Source organism: Triturus cristatus, chromosome 10, assembly GCF_964204655.1.
Source record: "Triturus cristatus chromosome 10, aTriCri1.1, whole genome shotgun sequence".
Lineage (NCBI taxonomy): Eukaryota > Metazoa > Chordata > Amphibia > Caudata > Salamandridae > Triturus > Triturus cristatus.
The window spans coordinates 83,243,061-83,260,866 of NC_140593.1; the positions used below are offsets into that span (position 1 = coordinate 83,243,061).

At 43.2% G+C, this 17,806-nt stretch overlaps 1 protein-coding gene across 3 annotated transcripts in view; it reads right to left on the reverse strand.

Annotated features, from left to right (window-relative positions):
- The window catches only part of ZNF385D (zinc finger protein 385D), a 485,067-nt gene that overhangs the window by 228,720 nt on the left and 238,541 nt on the right, over window positions 1-17,806 (reverse strand). For all 3 annotated transcript variants that reach the window (XM_085630469.1, XM_085630470.1, XM_085630471.1), the window contains one exon: window positions 7,333-7,443. In XM_085630469.1, the coding sequence (XP_085486595.1) occupies window positions 7,333-7,443 (111 nt within the window). The remainder of the gene's footprint in view (window positions 1-7,332; window positions 7,444-17,806) is intronic.

Sequence of the window (17,806 nt, forward strand, 5' to 3'; positions counted from 1 at the left end):
GCGTGCAATAAAGTGCATACCTGAACACCTAAAACCGTAAATCCTATCAGGAAGACAATTCAAGAAAAACTCTCCAGAGTTTCTCAAATGTAGACATTATTGGGCTCATTCACAAAGGTAGCTTGGGGTACCCAATTGATACTCCTGCACTCAACCTTTAAATACTCTTACTTGATTTTGTGAATTGGAACCAAAACATCTAAAGTGGGATTGAAATGGGAGCCTTCGGTGGATATTCACATAGAATTCATACAAATTGAGAAGACTTTGGGCCTGATTCACAAGATCAAGTTACACTTTTGTGTTGGTTTACCATTCTCCAATTCACAAAGGAATCTGACCGTCTTTACTACTGCAGTTACAGAGGTACACTGTCTTTGGAACTTCAACTTTAGGGTGGCTATTACACGATTACGGAGAATCCCAACTACCCTAGTAGCCACCAATCCCTTTAATATACCAGGAGGCAAGGCAGGTAACTCCGCTAAACCCATCAACATCTTCTCTACAGTGTCATACTCGCCAAATCTTGTCTTCCTTCCAGACATGCTACTAAACAGAAAAATTATAACCAGGCAGCATCTGAACCAATCTTTTAATATATGATGTCACAGAGATGCAGAGAGGCCAGGACCACGAGACGGCGCATGCTGTTTTGTGGATACAGAACATGGCAGGTTCCAGTCAGTCAATTAACGCTGCCTTACACATACAGTAGGGATTCAGGGACGATGCTGTTCAATCCCTTGTTGAAGAATGTCACTAAACCGCCTTCCTCATGTACTTTAAAGTACTCAAGTACTCAAAATGTGTGGCTAAAGTACCCTACTCTCACCAAACAACCATATATTCAATGCATGCTATCACACACTTACGGCAGCCATATAAACCAATACTTTACATTAAGCATACTTCCTCACTTATAGAGAGCAGACAACCCTTGTTTTCAAAATGTTGGTGAACCGGAACAGGGAATCAGCTGCTAAAAGCGATTCAGTCTTCGGCGCCAAGCTACTGCACATACTTTTAGGACTGGTAACCCCTACCAGCCAATGAGGCCTTCATGAAATAGTGTTGTACAGAAAATACTAATTTGGTGCCTCTAGAAGTGAATCATTCACGTGATGCCCTTTGCAATGTGGTTATGAGTGATCCACCAGCAGCGTAGTGGCATACAAAGTTACTACTGGACATCTTCTTTTCAGGAGATCAATAGCCTACAGATATGGCTTTACACCTTAGGAAGATGAGCAAAGAAAAATATCCTACAGAAACTTCTAGAACTCCAGTGTGAAGCGTGTGCCATGATTGATTCAGTCCCATGCCAGATAGACAGGTCCACTGATGACCAAATCAAGTTTTATTTTACCCTTGAACTTGGCCAGTCCAGCTTAAAACGCAGCTTGTCCACTTATCTCCTCCAACCATTGCCCTGCCCTTCTGCTTTACGTGGGCCATGATCCTCACCTACATACTCCTGATCAAGAGGTAAATCTGTACCCTCCACTCAGAGAACACCACTGAGCTCTGATGACTGCTGTCGTACACTTCGTTTTAACGCCCTCATCTGAACATGGCTACTGACGACTCTCTCGATGGCTGCCATTAATGAGCGGGAGGACTACCCGATCACTGTCAGCAGAAGAGCCTAGCCAGCCCTCCCCCCGCCCTTCCCGGGGGTAATCACTGCTGGTCTCCAGGTGTAGCATGATGAGCTCTGATTAGCTGATCAACAGAACAGAACTTCTACCCCACTGCAATCAGGAATGATTGATGGCTGGGACAAAAAAGTTGATTATCATGACAAGCTTGCCGGTGCGGAGAAAATTGGCTGCCCGGGAAAGTGAGCTGTCTTGAGAGACCTCACGGCGTAGAAGAAACAGTCTAGACGATGAATGCTAATAGAGCGCTACATGCCTCGGCCAAGTGAGAGAAGTAATTCAACCTATATGTGGGTAAAGGGTAAATATATGCGATGGCTCAATTAGGAGAATACGCTGTCCATTTTGTTGTGCAGTTGATATAGCGCGTCAAGACCTTGGGCACAGGGTGGGACAGGGTGCCAGGGTGCTTTATACAGAGTGGCACAGAAACGACAGTGAAGCAAGCCAAAAATGAGGACATAAAAAAACACATACAAAGACAGTAGGTGTGGCTTATAGCTGAAATGCCTCTTTTTGAGTTTAGGCACTCGATGAGTTCTCACTCATCCATGAACTCATTCATTCATTCATCCATAGAACCACTGACTGTTTCTTGCATTCCCTCCTCCTCCATCAACAATAAAACAAACACAAATTCATTAAGCATTTGGAATATAAATTAAAATAATAATAGTATAAATAAAACATGCCTCCACCTAAACTTGGCGGCCTACACTTATAAAACCAAAATAAAATGAAACATAGCAGTGACCATCCATTTTGCAATTATTTTGTACATAGTGAGTCATTGTTTTGAAGTTCATAAAACGTTTTACAATTTGAGCATATCTGCCATGTATAGAAGCAACTTGTTGCCATCTTAAGGCAGTAAAAACAGTGATGCGTTATGCAAATGTCATTACAAGATGGCCGCTCAGTAAATATCACCATCTTCAATGTAGTACTGATCCAAGGTGGCCACGATAATGCTACTAAACACGAGAGTTATCCTGCAATGGTGAAACAATGATACTCTATGGACAATACCAATCCAAGATGGTTACTCAGTTTTAGAAATAGGCGGCTAACTGGATACAGCGTGCTGCAGATGAAATAAGAGAGTGGCCTAGTAGGACTGCTTGGGACTTGGAGATGAATGACGCTTCAGTAAAAAACGGAAGAAAGATATGCAAGGAAAGTCAGTAAAAGGACACTAAAGGGCTGTCCACCCTCCCCTCCCCCCCCCCCCCCCCCGACACAGGTGTATGCCCATTTTCAGGCGCATGTGCACATGTGATCAGGAAAAGGCCTTTACTGAAAGGTCAATGGGACCAGTGGCAGAAATGGACTGCCCATTGTCCCATGCAGTATGATGCTATGTAACTAGAACGTGGACCCCAATATCCTGAATGTATTTATATGTATGTCGAGTTTTTCAAATATTTTTTAATGGAAAAGTTTTCGCAGCATCCCTAAAGGGTCTAGCCAGGTTTATCACAGTACCAATCTGCTCCCAGGGTTTGTCAAATGAAACAGCCAACACCAACATCCTTGCTTCGCACAGCAATGTGTCTCCAGGCATTCAGACTCTGTTTATATCAACCATTTCTGAAAGCTTTTCTAGCTTTCATATATGATTTCACAACTAATAAGCCAATCCTACTGCCTTTGTTATATATTTTGTTAATAAACACATTGGGTCTCAAACAAATGACGTAATGCTTCCTTATGATCCAATCAGAGCTCTAACCTTTATCATTGACTTGCCACCATAGCCAACTCTGCCCTACTATCGTGAGAATGCGCTTTCCTACAAGATGGCCACCCAGTATGCAGTCATACAATTAGAAACATAAGCCCATCAGAGCTGGTAGAACAATAAGTACTCATTCCTAGGAGGGTCTAACAAAGATTCTAACAGTGCAAATCTTCTGCCCCTAGATTTTGGCAGCGAGATAACCAGCACCCGGACCCTTTGCCTCCTATAGTAATCTACGAGAATTCATGTAATGTAATACATATACGCTCGCTTTAACACACTATGATGACAATCTACCATTAAATGCCAATCTGCTTCAACGTGCACATTTCACAATAGGTATGGAAGTCCTACTGCTTCTGTTATTTAATAAAGTTTTATAAAAAACAAATTGGGCCTGTGACATCTGCCATATCTTTTCCAAATAATCATTGAGGCCTATCGCTTTATCATTGGCTCGCGACCCTAACCCACTGAGGCCTGCTGTCTCCAGCATTTTCTTTGCACATGGCAGCCATCAGGCATAGAGTCATGAAATTACAAGTTTGTTATAACATTGCAGTTGATAAAAATAAGCAGCCCCTCTTAAGAGGGCACAACAAGAACTATCAGGTGCAGATCTTCTACTCCAGGGCTTATCAAAGGGGGGAACCAGCTCCAAGCTGTTGCCTACTATGGTAATCTGTGAGATTCCATGTAACAAAATACCTAAGTACAGGTGAATAACAATGCACCATCAAAGACCTTTTGGCTTTAGCGTTTGTTTTTCACATTAAATATGTAAAGGCTACTGCCCGTGTGAAAACATTTCCATAATAAACAGGTGAGAGCGATGGCATCTGACATAACCTTTCCCAATGGAGCCATCAGGCCCGTTGTTATTATTGGGTTTTCACCGAAAAAGAGCCAACATCACTATAAACTCATAAAATTACACATCTGTAAAAAATTACAATTACAACTGGAAAAATGGCATAACAAGGATTCTGAAAGTGCAAATACTCTACTCTGAAGGCTTTCCAGGCACCATCCGGCACCAAACCCTTGCCTCTTATGGTAATCTTTGAGGTTCCCTGTCACAAAATGCCTGTCTAGAACCTTCAACACAGTGCGAGGACAAGCCCCCTTTGATAGACAATTGGTTTTAACATTTGCTTTTTGCAAAAGATACATCAGGCCTAGTGCCCATGTTGTAACTTTTCATAATTAACAGATGAGACCAAGAGCATTGATCTGTGGTGTGTCACCATAACCAACAATTGCAGACAAGCATCCTTTTCAGTGAAAGTGCACAATTTCTGCCCACCCATCAAGAACCTGTAATTAAGGATGTCAACATTTAGGTGGAGCCAAGCCTCTTTCGCTGAAGAGCTTCTGAAACCTCCTTTTATGTGTATCACATATGTTCAGACAGCAGTTGCACTGCCAAGCAAGACCTAAAAGCAGTATTAGGAAAGATAGGAGAATCTTTGCAGGACAGGTCTGCAGAAACCCGATGCAATATGTGGGTAGATTATGAAAGGTGTTTTAGGAAGTGTTATTTCTGCCCCTTTTTTAATATTGACTTGGTCTTCAGATATGTGTCAGTGCAGCTTCAGGGTCCATGGCTTGTTCCAAGAGTTTGACTATTCAGGGTGAAAGCTTGTCTGAATCTGGGAGAGTCCAGCTAGAGAAGGACTTGGCCTCTTGAAGTTCTGTTTCTGCCAGAAAACTGAAGCTTGTTACATCTTAATTCAGCTTTGTTCATGGAATTGCCTTGTAGGTTCAATTAGTGAATTCTAATTTGAGGTTTAGCACACCATGGTGCCCACACCAGAATAGAACTAGAGACCACGCAGAGTGGTGTTTGTTGCAGGGTTATCGGATGAGTCCATGCTGGGAACTTAGCTTTACTGTAATAAATCATTGTAATCTGGTAGTCATGCCAACTGGATCAAAAGAATCCGGGGACTAAGGGGTTATTTATGATAGCCTTTTGTCACTTTTGCACCACGTAAAGTGGTACATGCGTGATGCAGGGCTCTGAATCAGATTTATGAAGCCATCCTGCCTGGATTTCAGTGGCCTCATGAATCATGAGTAAGGCGACGCAGCGCGAGTCGCTGCGTTGCCTTACTCTGTGCCAGGGAGGTGTTAGATTGGCATTGTGGTGGGTGTTTCCATGCAACACCCATGGATTTTAATGCTGCTCCAAATTCACAAGGTCATGTAAACCTGAGGAGGTACCAAATCCTTATGTCTGCCGAGGGGAGGCGTAACGAAGAGAAATATCTTTATTTTTTCTAGTTTTTTCCTCTTTCTATATGTGCTGCATTTTGCAGCACATATAGAAAAATAAATACGTCTTGCGATTGTTTCTGTGAATAAACTTTTCCCTTCATGCACAAAACCAATCTGCATGCAAAGGAGGCACCCTTGCAACATGGTGCATGGGCACCTATGTTGGCACTAAGCTGCCGAAACTGTGTCAGCGCAGCGAGAAAGGACAGGAATGCACTGTATTGAATAAGTACTATGCATTCCTTTCCCTTCACTTTGGTATAGGGCAGCGCAGCCAGGTGACTGCGCTGCCCTGTGCCAAATCCCCGTAAATGAGGACCTAACAGTCTAACTCCCTCACTGTGGGGCATATTATCAAGGACGGCGTTAATAATGGGCTTGATAATATGCCGCAGAGAATTACAATAGAAGCCCATGTTCTGTTGTGAACATGGGCTTCTATTGGAATTCTCTGCGGCATATTATCAAGCCCTTTATCACCGTTTTAGCGGCAGTTTCATAACGATAAAGCGGCGATAATTTTAACGCCGTCCTTGATAATATGCCCCTGTATTAGTAAGAACACATAAAGCCCAGGACAAGGGGCATGGTGTCCCTGGTGATATAAATGTACTTTAGTAAATCTAACCATGTCACCAACTCAAATAGTGTGTGTGTCCAATTAGAACATCCCGGTAATAATGGTGGGATTTTCTGGGTGGTTATAACTATCCAGAAACTTTTCCAACATGTTTAAGAGGTGTGCAAAGACTTTGGGGCCCACTCGGCAGAAGACTTTGTGAGAGGTATTGTGAAAAGCCTCCTGGGGCGGGAAACAGCCTTCACATCGCCTGCGTTACAACGCATGCGACTACAACGCAGTCGTTACAACGACTGTGTTGTTACATCGCAGTGCCATTACAATGCAAGTCGTTACAACAACTTGCTCTAGGGGACGCTCTAAACTAAGGAATAGTATAATTTACTTTTCCAACACCTTCCCTACTGTTGCACACACTGGAGTTGGATAGTAAATTATACTATTCCTAAGTCCAGCACGCACCCTAGAGCAAGTCGTTGTAACGATCGCGTTGTAATCACATGCATTGTAAACGCATGTGATGTAACCAGCTATATTCTCTGGGGCAGCAAGAGCTCTCAGAGACAATTCTGGTAATTCCTGGGACGGCTGTGGCATTACTGTTACACCTCACGCCAACTGTCCTAAATGGATGGACTAGTCCGGTGTAGAAAAAGACAGGAAACTATTAATAAGTCACCCGACATATTTTAAATTCACACCACCGCTTTAATGAACACCCCCATGCCTGCTTTCACTTGAAAGATTGGGCGAAAGGACACCTCAAGGTGCTTGTGGAGAGCAGAACCGTGTACACAGGTTCTCTCATTTACTCTCAAATGTTCTCACTCACACTCTTCACGTAAATATTCATTCCTTCTCGTTTTGCTCATTCACTCAATCCTTGCTCACTCGCTCATTCTTTCAGAGACACGCCTGCCGAATCACACACATTATTTTACAAGCATGCACATTCCCTCAAACATACATTCTCACTCAAATACTTGCTCACTCGTGCACCACTTCACTTGCTCACCCGTGTACTCACTCACACACTCCTTCCATTTTATAAATGATAGGTGCACACTTACGTCGGAATTGAACCGCAGCTGGCACACGCTGCACGAGGCTATCTGCTTCCTCCGGTGGGCAAGGGGCACCCCAAAAGTATGGTTTATCACAGCCTTCTGAATGGGGTCCATCTGTAATATAAAATACAAAGATGGGGATGAAGCTTCTCTGTCCTGAAGAGAGAATAGATTTTAAGTACGGATTGTCTCATCAAAAGTTTCATAAACGCACATCTTCTTATTTTGAATTCGACCTTTCCTTATCAGGTGATAACGTGTAGCACTGGTAACCAAATATAATACTTGAAACTAGCTGGCCTCTGGGGACAGAAAACAGAGTAGGACAAAAAGAAAATATTTTTGCGAACTTGAGAAATGCCCAAGCACTGAAAAAGCGATGGTTGGCCCTTTTTACATGTTTTCGGGCCATAACCTGGGGATGCTCTGACCTCCTCCCTAGGAACCTCAATCCTGGACGACATTAGGTAGAGTCATGTATACAGCACAGTCCATAAGCCCCAAACACTCACAGCGAGGAGTACACCATCCACACTCAAAGCGAAGGATACACCCTCCACACTCAAAGCAAAGGATACACCCTCCACACTCAAAGCAAAGGATACACCCTCCACACTCAAAGCGAAGAATACACCCTCCACACTCAAAGCGAAGGATACACCCTCCACACTCAAAGCGAAGGATACACCCTCCACACTCAAAGCGAAGGATACACCCTCCACACTCAAAGTGAAGAATACACTCTCCACTATCTAAGTGACGAATATGCCCTCCACACTCAAAGCGAAGGATGCACACTATGCACTCAAAGTGAAGGATAGACCCTCCACACTCAAAGCAAAGGATACACCCTCCACAATCGAAGCCAAGCATACACCCTCCACACTCGAAGCAAAAGATACACTCTCCACACTCAAAGTGAAGGATACACCCTCCACACTCAAAGTGAAGGATACACACTCCTCACTCAGCGTGAAAAATACACCCTCCACACTCAAAGCGAAGGATGCACACTATGCACTCAAAGTGAAGGATAGACCCTCCACACTCAAAGTGAAGGATACACCCTCCACAATCGAAGCCAAGCATACACCCTCCACACTTGAAGCAGAGGATACACCCTCCACACTCAAAGTGAAGGATACACCCTCCACACTCAAAGTGAAGGATACACTCTCCACACTCAAAGTGAAGGATACACCCTCCACACTCAAAGCGAAGGATATGACCTCCACACTCAGCATGAAAAATACACCCTCCATCCTCAAAGTGAAAAATACACTCTCCACACTCAAAGTGAAGAATACACTCTCCACACTCAAAGCGAAGGATACGGCCTCCACACTCAGCGTGAAAAATACATCCTCCACACTCAAAGTGAAGGATACACCCTCCACACTCAAAGTGAAGGATACACCCTCCACACTCAAAGTGAAGGATACACCCTCCACACTCAAAGCGAAGGATACGGCCTCCACACTCTGCGTGAAGAATCCACCCTCCACCCTCAAAGTGAAAAATACACTCCCCACTCTCTAAGCAAAGAATATGCCCTCCACACTCAAAGTCAGGACACACTTGAAGCTCTTGGTAATTATTTACTGTTTGTGTTGCTCTGTAGAACAAGGCCCAGAAAAGAGTCAAAGCACTCTACAGGGCAGATAAACCACCCATGGTAATATCCATGAATACTTTCCACCAGGTTGGGCCTCTGAATCAGATTTAAAGTCCCTAGTCAACCGGAGTAGCAGTTGCGTATCATCAACATGGATATGAAAACCTTCCACGGACCTTCTAACAAGACAAGTAGGTCTTCCCGGACACATCACATGGAGAACAGACAAGAGCCTTGAGGGACCGATCATGTTGATGCCACAACAGTTGACATCACTCTGTCAGTAACAACTTACAGGCAGGCAGAAATGCTTTAAATCAGTGAAGAGGGAAACACAGCAGATCTATTATGAAGGCAGTCATTTAAGAAACCAGGATCCACAGTATCCCAAGTGGATCAGCGGCCAAGCACCACCAAAAGCCCCCTGCCCTCCAAGTATTGCATTTGGTTCTAAAGATGATTGCAGATTTTCCAGCTGAATCTTATTTTCTACTGATGAGACACCAACTCCAAGATCTTGGATAGAAAAAGGGTCAATCCCTGAGGACAGTAACTAACCGTATCCAGTGGACTCAGACATGCTTTATTGAGAGGGGCGTGACTCAAGCTTGCTTAAAGCAATCCATGACCTTCTTATCCACTACCGAGAGATTTATACTTTCTGTAATCACGTGCTAGTGTATGTAATGAAGTTCTTCTTATAGAGGGGAAGTGCTGATGTCAATTGCATATAAAGTGCTATTCAGACACACTATCATATGATCAGTTGTACATATGGAATATCAATCCATAGAATATAGAGATACAAGCATATCATGGACAGAATTTCAAGGTTACCTAGTCAATCAGCAGAAAACTGATTTGGTGGCATTGAACGATTCATTAGAGAACGCCCTGGAAAAGAATGATGTCAAGTTAGGGATCCAGGTGGTGAAAGACTTAGATAAAATAACCCAAGTAAATTTTAACAAGTTCTGCCTAGAAACTAAAAAAACTATTGCATGACTGGGCATATCGCCAGAGCTCAATACTAGGAAGAACTAATGTTGTAAAGATGACGATTCTCACTAAATTTACATTTGTTTTCAATGCAATTCATTTAAGCCTCATAGCATAATGGTTCAAAAAATTACAGGGAGAGCTACCTAGCTTTATTTGGAGCCATAGAGGAGTGAGACTTGTTTGGAAGAAGCTGCAAAAGTGGAAACTCTAGGATGGAATAGCCTCCCCAGATTTCCAGCTAGACCGCTGGGCATTTCAACTGAAGAATACAAGAATTCTATTGACAAGAGGATTTAATTCGTCTTCCCTCTTCTACCAAGCACTATTGAAAAACCAGCCAGGAGGGGGTGATTTCTTTCTGTTTAAATTTGGTCACCCAAAATACTTGAAGAAGATTAGGTTGATGACTTTGCAAGAAGCATGTAATGTATGGTTTCAGGTTAGGTGGATTTTAGGGATACCATATGATAGTGTCCTGGCTCCGATATGGGACTCACTAGGAACCTTGGTTCGCCTACTGGATACTTTGGAACGGCCACTAAGGGAATCCGGGATAACGAGATGGGGTCAATTGATGGATGTGTGCTCTCTGAGATCATGAGAAACACTTTCCTTCCTCAGGAGTTATAAGCTCTCTAATTTAAAGTTTTACCAACAAACAAGCTGGGCACAAGAACAATGTCAAGGAAGGTCTGAAAGTATACAGCGGGAAGGCAAACTGTAAAATACCCTCGCCCAGAAGAAGGAAGTATCCAAATGGTATTGGATGCTAGCCCAAAGCTAGGATTGCCCCCTTACTCTACCACAGGACATTTGGGGAGCTGACCTACCATCGCTGGAGCTTCCAGGCTCATGAAAGTATCAATGTCTATACTTTGGACTATCATAAAACCTGCACCTCTGAGGAGAAACCATGTATTTACATTGTATAGAGTGTACTGGTCTCCGAAGAAGCTGTTGAAACTGGGAGGGCAGAAGGCGAGGTGCTGTCCTACGTGTGAACTGGAAAAAGCAGACAATGTGCATCTATTTTGGCAGTGTCCAGCCATCCAATATTTCTGTCAGGAAGTGAATAAGGTCGCGCCGAGTTAATGAAAAAAGAGATCAAAGTAAGCCTTGTACTGATAATTTTCGGAATCTTACAAGGTGAAGGCACTAAAGTAAAACTTAGGAAACCATAGTAACAATTGCTTTTTATTTTAATATTGGTGGCATAGAGAAATATGTCTGAAATGGGTGTCCAATCTTTCCCCGACAATTTTTGAATGGGTTTAATCTACCCAGCGATTTTCAAAATTGGACTGTAAAAGATAAATAGATTAACATATGGGAGCCATCCCTGGCAAAATGTAAGCACTAATCTAGAAGTCCTATGACTAAAGACAGAAACCAACAAGGGAGGAGGACTGAGGCAGTTCCGGGAACTCGCAGATATGTTGAGTGAAGGCACGTTCAGGAGTTAGCGGCCCTAAGCTAGAAGGGCCACACCAGAAGGTCACAAAACTCCCAACACCTGTTGTCAATCAATCAATCAATCAATAAATCAGTTAATTTATAAAGCGCGCTTCTTACCCGCAAGGGTTTCAAGGCGCTGGGGGCGGGGGGGGGGAATCGTGCTGCTACTGGTCGAAAAGCCAGGTCTTGAGTTGTCTCCTGAAGGTCTTGTCTTAGGTGAGGATTAATAAAAAAAGATCCTGGGTGCATAGACAGAAAAAGTCTATTGCTTTGTTTGCCTGCAATTTGGAGGTGTCCCCAAAGATGTTGAGCTTCTCAGCAAAGTAAGTGGAGGTGCCGGTTCTGATTGCTTTGTAGATGATGAAGGAGGTATTTGTGGATGGTGTGGGCCTGCAAGGGGAGTCAGTGGGGAGTTCCATCCGAATGGATGGTATAGGATTTTTTCTTAGAAAAGGTAAGGGTGCAAAGTATATCTAGTTATTTGATTTACAAATATTCATTCTTTTTGGCTCCAAATAAGACCCTTTATTGTCATTTAATTTCTTTAGTTTAAAGAAGTTCCCATGGAGGCAATCAATGGTCTTCTAGTATATAACAACTGGGTAAAGAATTGCTGCAATCCCCAGTCCTGGAAGTCCCTAATTTTACCACTCGGGGCATATTTTCTGTGATATTGCTAAAGACATTCTGCCTATTAATACTAAAATGGGTTTCAACAAACTTAGTGAAGGATGGCGTTGCTCGCACATGCACCAATATACAAGTCAGAACCCCATGCATCTTTGATTTAAATTTGATGTTATTTTCCAAGAAGATGTAAGAAATTTAAATTGAAAATTGTCCCTGGAAACAGGGACCCTTGTGAAGGATGAGGAACGTACACAATCTTTGGAAGAGCCCAGTGGGATGAGAAAAAAACAAATTAATGTTCACAAAAACCTGTGAGTGAGTGAAGAAGGACGATTGAGACTGATCATTATGTGAATCTTAAGGGTAGAGGTCATAGCAGTCAATGGACAACCCAGAACCTTCACCGGAAGCCAATGTGAGATAAACAGGAACCAGCTACTTCCTTGCTGTCTACCTGTGTGCACAGAAGTTTGTTGAAGACCTAACTCACTCCTGTATAATGTACATCATACACTACCTGAGTTAGATTGCGGGCTATGCTGCACCAGCTCCATAAGACAACTATGCCATGTAATCACTACCTGTTGGGGCTTTCCCCTAGGGTGGTGGCCTTTCAAGGTTCCTGATTTTACACATGGAAAGAAAACAACAAGAGAATTAGGACTGTTACCAGACACCATAACTAAGAAAATCTCTGTTGAATTTGGGGGATACCGTGTGGTGTTGTATTTTGTTGGAAAGCTGTTTGTTGCAGGTAATCAGGACCAGGCTGGCGCATTGACTGACACATTGAAGGAACTGGAAAATGAGGGTTCTTGCAGGTGTATGTGTTTCGGCACAAACTGATTGCGCCGATGCTGCTGCGGATTTAGTCTACGCTGTTTTTGAGTCTAGATAGAACTGGGAGCTTATGCCGATGCAAGGCACTTTCATTGGTTTGGGAGCTGAATTAGGCTACTGTTGATTGGTTTTCCATTGGGTTTCCTAGGTTTCCTCAGTGATCTGGGAGCAGCACATCATCTACATTCAGAGCTAAGGTGCAGAGAACTGTGTATTTGTGGGAGGTGGGGAAGTATGTAGTGGCAGGCTGGTATAACACCACCTCCAACAGCAAACCCAACACCATCACTGCCACCACCCCCCAACAGCGTTCCTTGACTTGAGGGCTTAGCTCTGACACATGAACTACAGGTCACACGTCCCTGGGAAGGCTGATTCAGACTCCCATTCTTTTCAGGTTGGAAAATTGAATAGTGTTGGTGCTTAGAAATGGCAGAAGTCAGGCATGAAGTACCACATAAAAAGAAAATTAAAATTGTACTGGGGCACATGTATCAGACACCGCTTTTTAGGGTTACGCAATACATAAAAACACACCCAACACAACTCAAGGTAGTTGCCTCATTTTAATTGGCAGACTCGTGGAAAACCCTTAACTAAATTGCAAGATATCTATTGACCGCTCTTTTTGTGATAACAAGCTGACTGTTCAATGGCAAAGTCTGTGGTGTGCCTTTGCAATACATCCAAAAGTATGGTGTCTATCCAGTCAGTTTATTGCTATCAAGGGGCAAGTTCAGTTCATCAGGTCCTCCAGGCACTAATAAAAAATATAAAACTACAAAATGCATTTTTATTAGAAGCCTATAAAATAAAAAGGAAGATGCCGAGGGTTAAAATAAAGATCCTTATTACAAAATGGGGACATAATACTCAAGGGAGAGAGTTATTAAACTGTCAAAACATTTTCAAATTTCTGATGTTCTGAAGACTTTTAAGTGGCATTTGTAAGTTCAGAGCCTCTATTCAATGTGACATTTCAGCCTCTGAATTAATGAAGTCTGAGACCACCAGCTGACAACACAAGCTGTTTATGCAGCCTGACCAATAGCAAGTCAAGCAGACATCCACTCTCTCTTCCGGGGATGTCGGCAAGCATGCCGGTGGCGTTATACAGAGTAATATAGCTCAGCGAGTTGATCAATCTCAGTTGAGATCTGTGCGTAAGCTGTAGGTTTGAATCCAGACAAGGCCGACTCTACCTTTCATCCTTCAGTAAAATGAGCGCCAATCTTTTATTGGGTAATATCAATTTACATTAAAAATGTTGTTGGAAAGCACTTTGGATAAAAATATTATATATGAGATAATTATAAGGACCATTTTGTGAAAAAACTCTAACCTATGCGTACATAGAGGTGACTCTGCCAGACATGGGGGTGGATCAGTTCAGATTGGGTATCTGATCTGCGACCACCTTTGGAGTTATCTTGGCAGCTACGCGGCGCAAGCGGAGTCTCCGCTGGAGGGAGTCCCACTCAACGAACGAGCTATAAGTGCCTGATTAGAAGAGGTCCATTAAATGGACATCCCTCTTCAAACATCTTTTTTGCACATGAATCTCAATTACAAGTGGTGCGCAGTTCCTCACACCCGGTAATTAGCATGTGTGCAGGTCCTCGTGCCAGCTGCCCCTGCGATGGTCCTCCTGTCCAGCTTGCCCGCAATCTGCTACCCTCTGCAGCCTGTGGTTTTGTGCCTCCTCTGCTCGTTTTTCTGCCTCTTCTCTGCTCGCTCCTGCCCTCTATTGTGTTACCCGCTGCTCGTTCTGACCATTATTTTGCCCGTATCAGCTAATTTCTGACCTTTATTTTGCATCTTCCTTTTAATTTTGCACCTTTATTCTGCCTCTTTCAGCTTGTATCTGCTCTTCTTTTAGCCTTTTTCTACCTGTTTTTCCCTCTTCCTGCCATTTCCCTCTTCCAGCCATTTCCCTCTTCCTGCCACCCAGCGCCCCGCTCTCCCCTCAGGACCTACTCAATGGAGGCCACAGCATGACCCCCTTGAGCAGGTCCCTGTGCCAGCTCCCCCTGCGACGGTCCTCCAGTCCATCTTTTCCCAGTCTGCTACGTTCTGGTGGCTTGAGTTTTGTGCCTCTTCTGCTCGTTTTCTTCTAATTTTTCTGCCATTTCTCTGCTCACTCATGCCCTCTAATTTGCCTCTTTCTGCTTGATTCTGCCTGCTGTTTAAGGTCTTTCTGCTCATTTCTGACCTTCATTTTGCCTCTTTCTGCTAGTTTCTGACCTTCATTTTGCATCTTTCTGCTTATTTCTGACCTTCATTTTGCCTCTTGCTGCTCATTGCTGACCTTTATTATGCCTCTTTCTGCTCGTTTCTAGCCTTTATTCTGCCTCTTACTGCTCGTTTCTGACCTTTTATTTGTCTCTTTCTGCTTGTTTCTGACCTTTTTTTGGCTTCATTCTGCTTGTTTCTGACCTTTATTCTTACATCGCATCCACTGCGCCCAGATACCCTTAGGGGGTGGCAGTGCTGTGCTATACAAATATTGTTCGATTGAACTAACCCTTTGTTAAATTTTACTATTTCAAAGTTGCTGAAATTTAGTGGTTGACCAGCATTTACCAAGACGTGTATTTTGGCGCTTTAAGAACTACAATATTCCCCAAAAACTCAGAATATGCAATAATTATCCCATCCGATAAAACTCCCCGGTATTGCATGCTCGGCGCCTGTTCTGAATCAGGCCCGAAATAGCTTTTTTGATACAAGGGAGGTGCAAACTTTGAACCTTGCTGTTGTTTGGCAACTTTGTTGTCACCTCCCTCCTCTAAATCAGAGCACGTGTGTTCAAATGCCATTCCTGTGCAGAAAATAAAAAAAGGATGCACCTTTTACTCCCATAGAGTTCCTATTGTTTGAAATAAAAAAAAGTGTAAATACAGAAGGCAGACACTTGTACAGATGATGAAGCACAGGAAATATATAGATCCGCTTTTCACAATCACACTGTTGATTTATTCACTGAAAGCATCGGTTTTTTAAATGTATATTTTTACTTGTCCTAGTAGATGGCTCTAAATAGCTTCTGAGTGTGTGAGACTCTCTCTGACTCCGAGGAGCCAGCTCGGGGCAGCAGGCAGATGGCCGCCTATTGGCTAATATTTAATACTGACAGTCCTATTGCACGTGACACAATAACTTCTTAAGCCGGGAAACGAGGCTATTGTGATGGGTTCTCTCCATGTGCCTTTCAAAGGGCTCTCAATTACCCAAGCATTAAAGAGGTGCAAATGCCCATAAAAAGGAACTAATTTACTGCAGCACCACATGCGAGAGTGGTTAATATTTAGAATATAAATGCTTCTAGACTAGAATGAAGCCGGGCTCGCCCCTGCTGACAGGCCTCGGAGCTGGGAATATTCAGTGCAAGATGACAAACAGGCTGCCCAAGGCAAGGTCGAGTTGTCTGACCTTTCAGCACAAACCAATCATAGAGTACAATGCCATCCCGGGTAAGCCATATTTTAAAACTCCAATAAACCCCCACGTTTACTTCTCCGGAGCACACAATTATGTAACTCTGCAGGCGTCTTTCGCAGCGTCAGGCATTAGTCTGGACAATAAATATAAGGGCAAAAAGACCACATTCATTTTGCTGCTTGCCTAATGAGGAATGAAGTTGCCACCTTTTGGCGCAAACTAAAGGCGGAGGCACAAACATTCTTTTAAAATCCGTTTAATTTGCTAGTAATCGATTTTTAGCGATTGTTACGCAGTCCGTCCCCGCCACGTTTGCACTGGTGCATAATCTGTGCCTATAATCTACGGCCTGCAGAAAACAAGAGAAAAGGTACAGCGCGGAATTTATTCTTTTTTACGCCACGGCAAAGCTTGCGAAATGTGGCGTAAACTGCTCATCATGTTGTTCAGCCACGTGGAAGGAAAATGCTCTTGTACTTTTTGCGTAGCGCTCCAAATCGCAGTATGACCGTTTCAAGGCACGTGTGGCTTGTTTCAGACCTGTATAATGATGGGCGGAAAGGTCTGACTGACGCAAACCTATACCTAAGGCGAGTCACAAATAGTTCATACCTGGAAAAGAACCAGGATTAGCAAAGCTAAAAGGTTTACACTTGAGACGCATGCAGTGGTTTAAATTAATTAATTAATTGTTTGTGCAAACAGTTGCATAATGCAAAAATATAAAAAAAATATACAATTATGAAGAAGTGTCCCAGCAGCAGAGGACCACCAGCCCAGGCACTGAACGTCAGCACGAACTTTGATCAGGATTGCTAGGACTGGTCGCACGGTGCCACCATAGCTCTAGGGCGACAAATGCAAAAAGAACAGATGATGGATTGAATGCGGAACAAATCAAGCATTCACCCCGATTCACAGCTCTGGGTTAAATCCATCGTTCTGTTGCTCACCACGCGACCCCAGTTTGGATCCAGCCATATGCAAATCAGTCTCGACCCTGTTCCCAAAGGGAACAATCCAGGCCGAACTGGCAGGCCAGGTCCACTCTTGACCGGAAACAAGCATCCTGGGACTGGCTTTGGGGTATCACCCCTCATCAGCCAGGCTAGCTTGAATCCTGTCGTACATTAAGCAGAGGACCCATGTCTGGGCATACTCTTCCCACTTGGGGTGACTATAGCACCACAAAAATATGATGATTGGAATGCCAAACACTGTCAAACACACACAAACAAAATATGCAAATTAATTTAAAACTATCAAAATAAAGTTTTATGAGTGGGATGTAAGGAGTATCGGGATAATTGGTGGGCACGTCTATTAATATTCAGGTACCAAATGTGGTAGCCAGAGTATTAAATACATTCAATGTTTATATATATTTTTTTTAAATCGGTGTAATGGGTGGGTAAGTGTATTAAAAATAAAATCCATTAAAAATAATGTAAATATTTGTCTAAATAATTATTGCAAATACATTTTAAAATATCA